Consider the following 11,218-nt stretch of genomic DNA (forward strand, 5'->3'; position numbering starts at 1 on the left):
AAGTAAGGGGGGAAAGCCCTTTTTCCAAGTTTGTTTTTTTTTTTTGTTTTTTTTTTTTTTTTTTTTTGTGAGAGCCTCAGAGTAAATAACCCTTTTTTTCCCCTGGTTCTTCTGCTGGCAGATCTTTGTGCCCCGGCCCCGCTATGGCCACGTTGTGGAACACAACACAGCCCGAACTCCAGGATTAGGGCTTTTTGCTCATTTTTGCAAACTTTAAAGCTTCTTTTGTTTTTTTGGCGCTTCCAGTGAACTCGAGAAGCGAAGTGGGAGCTGTTTGTGCCTCCAGCCGGGAATGCCATGCTCCCACCCAGGCGAACGCTCAGCTCCCAGCAGGGTCCCAGCAAACCCTCTGATGTCTCTTGTCCCCATCCCCGCCTGCTCCTGGGTCTTTCCAGCTGCTCTTCCCTTAAAGAGCGAATGTCTTTGAGGAAGTGTAACGACAATTATCATCAAAGGCAGCCGGTCCTTAGAGGTGAGGGTGGATGATGGAGGAGCCAGGAGTGAAAGCTCGGCTGTGTACGTGCTAATTAGGGCTGTTGTGATCCTGCTTTGCCATTAAAGGAGTAAATTCCTCAGGAATCCATCAGCACCGGTGGCTGCTCACACACCAATTACACGGTGCTCGCCCCATCTCACTCCCAGCCGTCGGCTGAGTGAATTTTGTCACTTCAAACTTTCTGGAAAACCCGCGAGTTAACGGCTTAATTAAAAATAATAATGATGGATGAATTGTGCAGGTGCGTGCTAAGTTATCCGAAGAAAAGTGATCCAAATTGCACTAATTAGATTGCACTTCGCTCAAGGTGGATGGGAGCGAGCAAAGGTGGTGTTGTCACAGCAGAACCACAAACAAAAATACGAGGTGGTGATAAGGACGAGGTGGTGATAAGGACGTGGTGCTCGATGCTCTGCGGCGCCGGCCTGGGCATCCCTTGGAGTCCCACGGATCATTTCACTGCTGATTTTGTTTATCTCCTTTTAGCTTCTCTTCCAGTAATTCTGAGAGGAAATCAGTTGGGGGGAAAAAAAGAAACAAACCTCTTAAGAAAAAGAAGGTTTAGAAATTGCCTTCCATGAGGGATGTGCAGAATCTCCTCCCTGGGAGCCCCTGGGCGAGGGCAGGAGTCCAGCTGAGAGCAGCTCGCCGTGGGTTTGCTGAGTGCCAGCCATCACTGAGTGAGCTCCTGCCCCCTTGAATTGGGGAAACCTTTAATCCAGCCTCCCTGTCAGCCAGAATCAACCTCAACCTTCTAGAACCATGGTTTCTGACCCACCAGCAGAGCCAGTCCTGTACTCTGGGGTGATCTTTCCCCCAGCATGAATGGGAGAATCCGGTTTGGAAATGTACTCAGTAGCAGGCAGAACGTATATTTTATTTATTGATGATAAAATATACATCAGCCAGGGGTTTTGCACTGGTCAGGCTGGTCCTGCTGTGCATGTCTGACTGGTTTGGTGGAAGCAGCCAGAGATGCTGGTGCCAGGAGGGATTTAATAGCAGAGGATGCTCCTTTCAGCCCTTCAGGTCTAGCCGTGGTGCAGTTTGCCCAATAATATGAGTTTCCTCAACTGATCTATTTTCCCCTTTATTTCTCCCCTTTTTCTGCTCAGAGGAAACAAAAAGCCAGCTCTGCCCAGTGTGAGGGTGTCAGTTCTCAGCCCAGGGACTGTTTGAAAAGAGAAATGCTTCTTGGATTTACATTTAGATAGAAACAACATGTGTCAGAGGTGTCCAGCAGCTCCCTGCGTGCCAGGGGCCTGGTGCTGGGATGGGCCTTGTCAGTTTGTGTTCTGCAGACAGTATTTTTCCATCTGAAATTGAATTACATTGGCAAAATGATTCCTTTCCCTGAGACAATTGTAGGGTATAAAGAAAAACATGAGGTGTCTCCGTGGGTGAGATTTGGGACAGCTGGGATGTGGGGTGGCATGTGGGGTTGAGCAGTGTCAGCTCCATTTTCTGGCTCACATTCAAATTGCCCCTTGGGTGGCCTGTGGGTGGGGGACCCCAGGGTCACCCACAGTCCCCAGTGTCACCTCAGTGCCTTGCAGGTCCCCTTCCCAAGGCCACCAGCGTGGGTGCCACAAAGTGGGGGTGTCCAGGGATGTCCTGGGAGGAGGCAGGTGGGGCCCCAGCTCGGCAGCATCACCTGGGATGGTCCCTTTCCTCTCCGCATTCTCAGTGCCATGCAGAAGGTAGCGAGGTCAGGGGGGACCCCACCAGCCAGGGTGACCCCTCCAGCCCCCAGGACTCGCTGTTTGCTGCTCCCACAGCCATCCCAGGGGATTTCTGTGTCCGTGGCCGAAGGAAGCGGGGCTGGGGTGCTGGTGGGGGGATGCTGCTCTGTGCCTCCCTGCCCATCCCTGTTAATAACAGCAGAACAGAGGAGTGGAATTAAAGGCAGCTACTGAATCATATTTAATTTGTGCCGTATCCTGCAGCTGAGGAGCTGGGTCAATAGAGGCTCTTACCAGCCTGTGGAAGGGCTCAGCTCTTTATCTGGGGTCACTCCCTGCTCCTGCAGCCCCAAATAGCTGAATACAGGCACAGAGGCACCCAGAGCTTGGGGCTCTTTCCTCCTCTCAGGGCTTGGTGTTTCACCATGTGCCCTGTTCTGAGCCCCCGAGCTCCTTGACAAAACACTTCCCTTGATGAAACAGGTCCTTTCTACCTTCTGCCCGAGCCAGGAGGGAAGTGGAGGGCTTGGAGACACCAAGTTTCAGAAAACTTCTGAGCAGCACTGAGGTTTGCACCAAGACCAGCGCGTTCCCAGGAGCCGCTGTGACACCGTGCGACCCAAATGGGGCTGTTTCTTTGCCTGTTTTGATGAACCAAGATGCTCTTCCCCTGGGGCCTGTGTGCCTGGTGATTCCAGGCCTCCCATTATTTACTGTGACAGTGTGCCAGCTCCTGTGCCACGGCCTGTCACAGATCATCCCTCCCCTTGTCACCGCAGCCACGGCGATTTCACAGCTGGCAGCTTCAATCACTGGGGATCTGCTGCTCCCTCCTCTCTGCCCTGGGATGGCTTAGGAGCAGCAGGAAGGGTTCCTTGGAGGAACAGCAGGAAGGACTTGGAGGGTGATGAGCAGGGGTGCAGGGCCAAGTTGATGTCCTTGGTGTGCAAGGTGGGCGATGCTGGGCCCGTGGAGCCGTGGGGGGTTGTGTCAGGTTGTAAATCCTGGGACGGTTTGGGTTGCAGGGACCTCAGAGCTCATCCTGTCCCACTCCCTGCCGTGACAGGGACACCTTCCACTATCCCAGGTTGCTCCAAGCCCCATCCAACCTGGCCTTGGACACATGCCAGGGCCTCCCCACCCTCACAGGGAAGAATTTCTTCCCAATATCCCATCTATTCCTGTCCTCTGGCAGTGGGCAGCCATTCCCTGTGTCCTGTGACTTCATGCCCTTATCCAAAATCCCTCTCCAGCTCTCCCAGAGCCCCTTTAAGCACTGGAAGGTGCTGGAAGCTGCAGTTTACATTCACAGGTGCTGCAGGGCGTGGTGCAGGTAACCAGCCCTGACAGTTACTGGGAGCACTGGGGTGAGGAGGGGGTGGTTTAGCAGTCACCCCACTCGTAGTTCAGGTGCCACGTCAGGTGCAGGCCCTCACCTGGTGTCCCCTGTGCAGGAGCAGCAGCTGGCAGAGCTGGCAGAGGTGAGGCAGGTGCTGCAGGCTGACCTGGGCACCTCCATCCGCCGCATCGCAGACCTGCAGGTGGCCCTGGAGGGGCTGCGTGACAGCGACGACAGCGATGCCGACAGGTGAGAAACGGGGCCTCAGGGGAGCTGGAGGGGTTGTGGGGGACTCAGCTGCTCTCTGGTGGGGAAGAGGCAGCGCTGGGCAATGCCAGGGTGGCTGTAGTTTCATGTCCTCATGCTCACGTGTTTGCGCTGTGTCTGTGAGCAAAAAACTTCGTGTTAATGGAAGGTTTCATGAAAAAGTGGCACCCTTGAAATCATCCTGTGTGGCCCAGTTTAAAGCGAGCCAAAAGGGTGGGAATAGCCCCATTTGTACAGCAGGTCCCTGGCAGCAGCATGTTGGTGCCCCAGCACTGGGTTCATCGAGAAAATCCTGCTTTGATCATCCCCAGGAGCTGGAGGAGCCAGGGGTGATTTGGGTAGAGGGTTTTACTAGGGAAAAAAATGAGGGAAAAATTCCAGTGCGTTTTTCAGGTGTTTTTCCTAAAGCCCTTCAGTTTTCCCCTCTGCCACACAGCTAAAGGGGCATCAAATGGACAAATGGAGACAAAAGAGATAAATGAGCTTAAAAAAAAAATAGAAAAAAAGCTGAGGTGTGCTTGTCAGCATTTGCTCTGTGTGGTGATTAAACGAGGGAAGAAGGGTGAGATACAAACCGTGAGCTCAGACACTCACTGCTTCCCAAAAAAAGGATGATTTCCAATGCAGCTGGTGCACCGGTGGAGGTGAGAAGTGCTTCCCAGCAGGAACGGCAGCTGCTGCTGCCAGGAGCAGCCCTGTGCCGGGGTGTTCTGCTCCCTCCTTTTGCCCTGGGGTCCCGTCTGCAGCCAGGGCTGACCCTTGCAGGTCTCCAGCCCTGCTCCCTGCTCCAGCGCTGGTCTTCTGCTCCCTCCTTTTGCCCTGGGGTCCCGTCTGCAGCCAGGGCTGACCCTTGCAGGTCTCCAGCCCTGCTCCCTGCTCCAGCGCTGCAGCTCCGGCTGTTTTGGGAGTGTTCCCCGGCTCAGCCCAGCCCCTGCTCCGGCCACAGCGGCTCTGCTGCAGTCGGTCTGGGAAGTTTTGCACCTCGGAGTGGTTTTGGGGTGCCCATGAGCCATCGCTGACCCTCTCCTGTGGTCCTTGCAGCGTGCAGACGGCGCGGGAGTCGCTGTGCTCCAGGAGAGACACGTGAGTGATCCCGGGGGATGCTGCTGCCAGAGCCTGTGCCTGCCTCTGGCACAGCTCATGGACCACCAGCTGCTGCTCTGAGGGGTCCAGTGGCTGCTGCAACTGCACGGGCAGGGCTCACATTGGCTTCCAGATGTGCTGGCGTTGTGTGCCCCGTGCCCATCGACCTGCTCCCATTCCCTGGGAGCTCTGGCTCTTATCCCGAGGGATGCTCCCAATCCTCTGGACTGTGCTTTGAGAGATGAAGCTGATCTGTGGCTTTGAAGGAAAACTGAGATCCTAAAGGATTTCATCTGCTGCACCTGGTCTGGGGGCTCCTGGAGGGTGGGCTGGGGTAGCCCTGGCTCTGGGGGAGCCCAGGAGTGCACAGGTCCCAGTGGGGTGCCCAGGGTCACAGCAGCTCTGTCACTGCAGCTCCAGCCCCAGGCCTGGCAGGCAGTGCAGGGTTTTCCTGCCCAAGGGCTGCAGGGCACTTGCAAAAGCTTGAGGAACTAATGAATGGCAGCAGCAATGGCACAAGGACCAGGCTGCCTGGAAAGATTTCTTTTTATCTGGTGCCACAAACCAGCCCGAGCAGAGCTCACCAGCTGGAGCTGCTGCGGTGGAAGTGTGAGGACGCCCCGCTCTGTGCCCTGTGTCACCATCACAGTGACCCAGCACCACTCCTGCCTGCACCTGCAGAGCTGACAGGTCTCTCGTGTCCCCTCAGGGATGCCTGCTCCAGTGTTGGCTCTGTGCTCAGCCTGGAGCCTGCGGAGAGCGTCAAGTCCTGGCCGAGTTCCTCCGCAGGCTGGACGTCCCTGGCGAGTGCCAGCGTGGCCGGGAGCATCTCAGCACCGTCCGTCGGCAGCCGCAGCACCCAGAGCCTGAGGTAAGGCACCCCCAGCCCATCCTGGGTGTGTTGGGGGGTGCTGAGATGTGGGGGCTTCCTCTGGGCTCCCTCGGGATATGCAGGATGGAGCTCAGCAGGACCTGTGGTGTTTAAGGTCAAAGCATCAAATCAAGGAAGGCAGCCACTGCCACGCCAGGATCAGTGAAACACCAGATGAAAGTCACTACATCAAAAACATGCTTCAAGCAGGAAAATATCCCTTGATGTATTCTCTGGAGATAATTTAAAGAGGCAATGCAGCCTATTTGAGGATTTGTATGCCATATGCTTGCTGCTGAGGAAGAGGGATTCATTTCTACCATTCTAATATCAAATATGTTAATTTTTGATAGTGATGCTGACAGGCTGGGAGAGAGCTGGAGAGGGGCCTGAGCACTTGCACAGCCCAAATGTCTCTGTTTGGCTCTGTGGGTGCCCAGGTGCCCAGCCTGAATTGGTGCCCACCCCCCAATCCAGAGAAAAACCCCATTTCCAGGTCACAGAGAAACTGGTTCTTTGTGTTTCATGTGTGAAACAATCACGTGGGTTGAGTTTGGAAAAGCATTGGTGTGGGGCTGCATCGTGGAGGGAGGTGGTGGGGATGGAGGAGTGTGTCAGATCCCCTTGGAGGCTTGTGAGGGCAGAGATGGAGCAGGGATGGAGCTTTGAGTCCTGGGGCAGGGAGCAGAGTGGGCTCCAGAGAGAATCATCCCTCTGTAGGCAAGGTGGAAAAGGTGCCAACAACCCAAACTCAGGGTGGGCAGGGCTGGCAGTGCCCCTGCTTGCAGCCCCTGTGACTTGGGGCCTCCCCACCCTGCTGCTCTCCCGGGGATTGGTCTCTCAGGACACCCATCGCTATTTTTGCATCGCTATTTTTCCTGTTTTTCTCCCCATAACCAGGGCAGGTGCCAGGCTGAGGCTGGGCACAGCTCACTGCAGCTCCCAGCTGCTCCCTGCTTGTGTTCAGGTGTGTAGGTAGATGCTCCAAGGCGATGGAATTTGTCAGGAGCACAGTTGCACTGCAGACATTGGTATTAATCTCCCTGCTCCCATTCTGGCGAGCTCTGTCCCCCACCTGCCTTGTACAGGAGAACTGCTGTTGTCAGAACTGATGTTCTGAAGAGCAGGAAATGCCTTGGGTGAGCTGGAGCAGTTCGTGGAGGTACAAGGCAGAGTCTAAGAACAGTCAGGTAGGGCAAAGACCTGTGGGGAGATCACAGAATCCTGGAATGCTTTGGGTGGGAAGGAACCTTAAAGATCATCTTCATTCCACCTCCCTGCCATGGGCAGGGACACCTTCCACGGACCAGTGATGAGTGGGAGCCCTGAGAGCAGTTGGCTGAGCTCACTGGGACCCTGCACAATAAATAAGGCCCTTCCTAAGTGCTGCTGAGGAGGTTTTGGTCCAAATGACCCAACTCTGATCGTTAATGGGTGACAGAAAGACAGGCATTGTGGCTAATACCTTATTCCTGAGCTGAAACTCCTCAGACTCAGAGTAAAAGACATGCAGGCTTTCAGGTTGGACACCAGGAGGAATTTCCTCATGGAAAGGGTGGTCAGACATCAGAAGGGGCTGCCCAGGGAGGTTTGGAGTCCCTATCCCTGCAGGTGTCCAAGGGATGCCTGGATGTGGCACTCAGTGCTCTGGGCTGGGGACAAGGTGGGGATTGGTCACAGCTTGGACTCGATGCTCTTGGAGGTGTTTCCCAACCTCAGCAATTCTGGGATTCCGGGGTTTGCTGGGCTGCCTGTGGCTCTTGTGAAAAGCAAATTGTCCCGAGCCCTGGCCACAGTGTGACCATCACCCTCCATCCTGGGGCTTGTGAAGGGGCAAACTGCAAATGCTGGTGTGGGAGCTGTGTTTGGCTGCAGCTCATCTAAGATGGAAATAGAGCGAGGAGGAGATGAAATGCAAACAAACAGGAGACGAGACTGGAGGTAATAAAAATGAGATCAGGGAAACGAGCTCTTCCTTATTAAGATTCCTTTGTCTTACAGAAGCACCCAGTAATGAAAAACGAGTCTTGCTCATGTTGGCTGCTCAGCACCACATCTGGGGTGTTTGCTGAACAAACAGCTGCCAAGAGCCAGAGGAGAGTGGGGAGCTCTTATCACCCGTGTGCTTACAGGAGGGAGAGCTTTGATTAACGTTTCCTTTAATTCTCTGCTATTTAAATGGCTGTACAGAACGCTGGCCAGCAGAGCTAAGCCTCCGTAAATATGACACAGCACAGAGCTGGAATAAATACGATTTTTTTTTTATTAAGAAGCCAATTTAAAAGTTTATGTATTTATTCTGCCCCTTTCCAGGCAGGTTAAGGTCGTGCTGTGATGGGGGATTATCCAGAGGTGCAGTCAGGGAGTGGATCCACAACCCAGGATCTGCCTTTCCATCCTGCATCCCACAGCTGTGGCATCACCCCAGGATCACCCTGGCAGCAATTCCCCTCCCACCTGGGTTCACAAAACCAGGAGCCCTGGTCCCAAAGCTGCTGGGGATCCAACACGTTTATTTTTAACCATGATTGTGTCAAAAGCAAATCATTACATGGGGAAACTGGGAGCTGTTGAGTAGATGACGGTGTGACAAGAAAATCCTCTTCTGACAGAAATGAGGCCGGTGTCCCTTCCCTCCCTGAAATGGAGCTGTCTTGGCTTTATTTATGAGCTCCCAGGAAAAGCATCCCAGCCACACTTTCGGCCCTGGTCATGTGTTGCAAAGCATGCGTGGATTTTATTGTATAAATGATTTCAACTGGTATAATTGTAATCATGCTAATTGCTATGTAATCTTCACTAATTATTGTTGTATGTCATTTGGTTTGGTGTGAATGGCAGATTGCAGAGCTCCGTTGGCTTCCAGGCGCCTCCTGGGCTCGGCATCTTTTGCCTTTTGCTGGGAAAATCATCTTCCCTGAAGATGATGGAGGAGCTCAGGGCTGGAGGGGCTCATGGTCCTTCCTCCTGAGGCATCACCTTCCTTTGGGGCTGCCTGCGACTTTCTGGGGTCATTCCAAGCCCTGGGAATTCTTGCTGGTACCATTTGCCAGGGATTTATGGATGAGCAGAGGATGCCGCAGGATGGGGTATGACCGTCTTGCTCTTGTGTCCTGCCTTGTGAGGAGGATGAGGATGAGGATGAGGAAGACTAGCCATGATTTTGGAGGGGGATTTTGGTAGCCATAAGGGTACAGTTAAAGAAACAAATCATGGAATGGTTGGGATGGGAAGGAACCTTCAAAACCATCCAGTTCCATCCTCTGCCATGGACAGGGACACCTTCCACTAGCCTGGGTTGCTCCGAGACTCATCCAACCTGGCCTTGGACACTTCCAGGGATGGGGCAACCTGTGACAGGGCCTCACCACCCTCCCAGGGAAGAATTTCTTCCCAATATCCCACCTAACCCTGCCCTCTGGCAGTTTAATGGGTGCAGAAAATGGAACGGTTGGGAGAGACAAGGATGGATGGGGCAGTCTTAGCCTTTGGATGGAAACAGGGGCATGGAGAGTGTGAGATCCTTGCTTGGACTCTGGGGCTGTGTGGCCCTTGCCAGCCACAGAAGCTGGAACAATCCCAGCTTCACAGCTTTCACTCCATTTCAGACTCCAAAGATTTTCATAAAAGCAGTACCTGTCCGCCAGGCTGAACAGGACAATAAATACGGCACGTTCAGTCCTTGTTCACAGCCCATTAGTGATTCTCACCTCTCCACTCACTTTTATCTCAGCCTTTAAACCCAAATAAAAACACTGATGCTGGCGTTGAATTTATGAAAGCCATTCATGCAGCACATGGGTTACAACGTTATTATTTGGAAACGTGCAGAGTGAATGGAACAATTTCTGTACAAAACCTCACCGAAGGATTACACCAGCCATTTTAAGTAAGATGCAATTTAGGATCCTAAACTCCAGCATTATTGAAATGTCTCAAACTATTAATCAGCCGTGGTGCTTCGGCAGCGTCAGCACGGGATGGCCCTGAAGGGTGCAGTGATTCAGGGAGATGAAATCTCTGGTTAATTCCTTTTTATATTGAATAATCAAATGATTTAGGCTGGTTTAATGAGCAGGGAAAGGAGGTGGGTGCCCGGACAGGTGGGCACCTCTGTTCCCTGGGCTGTGCCAGGAAGGTGGAGCTGCTCCACTGCCCCTTCCCTTCTGCAATCATGCATTTCCCAGCTCTGGAGTTTGTCTGCAGCCCATCTCAGCATGTAAATTATTTCACGGGTCAGCAGAGCCTGGTCCGAGCGTCCGGCGGCGTGCCTGGATTATCTGCTCCCACCCCATTCCCATGGCAACAGCAGCATTCCCAGGGCAGGAAGCTTCATTACAGCCATGCACAACTTGAGTGCTGCTCCCTCCCAGAGATGGGTTTGTTGTTTGGGTTCTGCTGCTTTGCTCTGCCCTGTTCCCTCTTTTTCCCTCCTCCTTTCTTTCCCAAATTCACATCCCAGCAGAATTCCCAGTCAGGCCAGTCGTGGGTTCCCTCGGCTGAGGGACAGTGATGGGAGTGGGGACACTGCCAGCAAGCAAATGTAGGTGCTTGGAGGGGGCCATAAAGTGTCCCATCAGGGGCTTAGTGGCACCAGTGACCCCAAGCCCACCGGTGGCTGCAGTCCCCCCCATCTCTGTGCATCAGCTGCACGAGGACAGGGACAGCCTGCGTGGTTGGGGGTTCTGGTGTGGATCCTCAGGGCTGAGCAGAGGTGGATCCCACGTGGTTCCTGCACCAGCCCTTGTCCCAGGTGTGGTCCTGTCTGGCCGTCCCCCCTCGCTGTGCAGCTGCTGCCCAGGTGTTGCAGGGCTCCTGCAGTTCAGAACTGTTAGAGCAGCAGCCTGGGTGAAACATGCCCAGCAATAACAGTGAGATGCGTCGGGGGTGCGCTGCGAGCTGGTTTCATAAAATTTTAGTGAATAATCTTTGGCTTTGACAGAAATAAAATAAATCCTACATATTGCTGTAATCTGTCAAGAAAAAGGATATTTGGAGGTAAGTGTTGGCTTGGCAGAGCTGAAGCCAACACCACACGCTCTACACCAGGAATTACCCGGCCTGGCTGACCTGGGCTAAGATAAAATCCTTGGGCGTTGCCCAACTGCCGGATGCAGCAGTGAGTTTATCCCGAGACTCCCATGCCAATGCCGGCTTTTCACATGCTGAATGACATCCCAGTCACTGGGAATCCCACAGTCTAAAGTAACACCAATTTCTGTCGTTCAGGGTGAGCAGAGACACCAAGGAGCCCGCTCTGAGTCGGCCGCTGTCCTCCCGGAGCTCTTCCAGGCCTGGCGAGGCTGCAGATCCGGGGAGGACGGCGAGTCCCCTGCTGGGGGCCAGAAGACGGGACTATGGAAAACCTCTGGCAGAAGAAGAGGAGCTGGAGAGCCCAAAGAAGCCCACGGATAGGACAGGAGAGACGTCCCCATCGCTGCTGCGGCGGGGGGGGGCGCCCCCCGCGGGGGGGGGGGGGG

The 11,218-nt window shown here is 54.0% G+C and overlaps 1 protein-coding gene across 1 annotated transcript in view; it reads left to right on the forward strand.

Moving 5' to 3' along the window:
• The window catches only part of MYO18B (myosin XVIIIB), a 57,672-nt gene that overhangs the window by 44,048 nt on the left and 2,406 nt on the right, over positions 1–11,218 (forward strand). The window contains 4 exon segments of the mRNA XM_017734726.1: positions 3,633–3,766; positions 4,826–4,867; positions 5,577–5,738; positions 10,968–11,211. Of these exon segments, the coding sequence (XP_017590215.1) occupies positions 3,633–3,766; positions 4,826–4,867; positions 5,577–5,738; positions 10,968–11,211 (582 nt within the window).

Source organism: Corvus brachyrhynchos, unplaced genomic scaffold, assembly GCF_000691975.1.
Source record: "Corvus brachyrhynchos isolate BGI_N302 unplaced genomic scaffold, ASM69197v1 scaffold114, whole genome shotgun sequence".
Lineage (NCBI taxonomy): Eukaryota > Metazoa > Chordata > Aves > Passeriformes > Corvidae > Corvus > Corvus brachyrhynchos.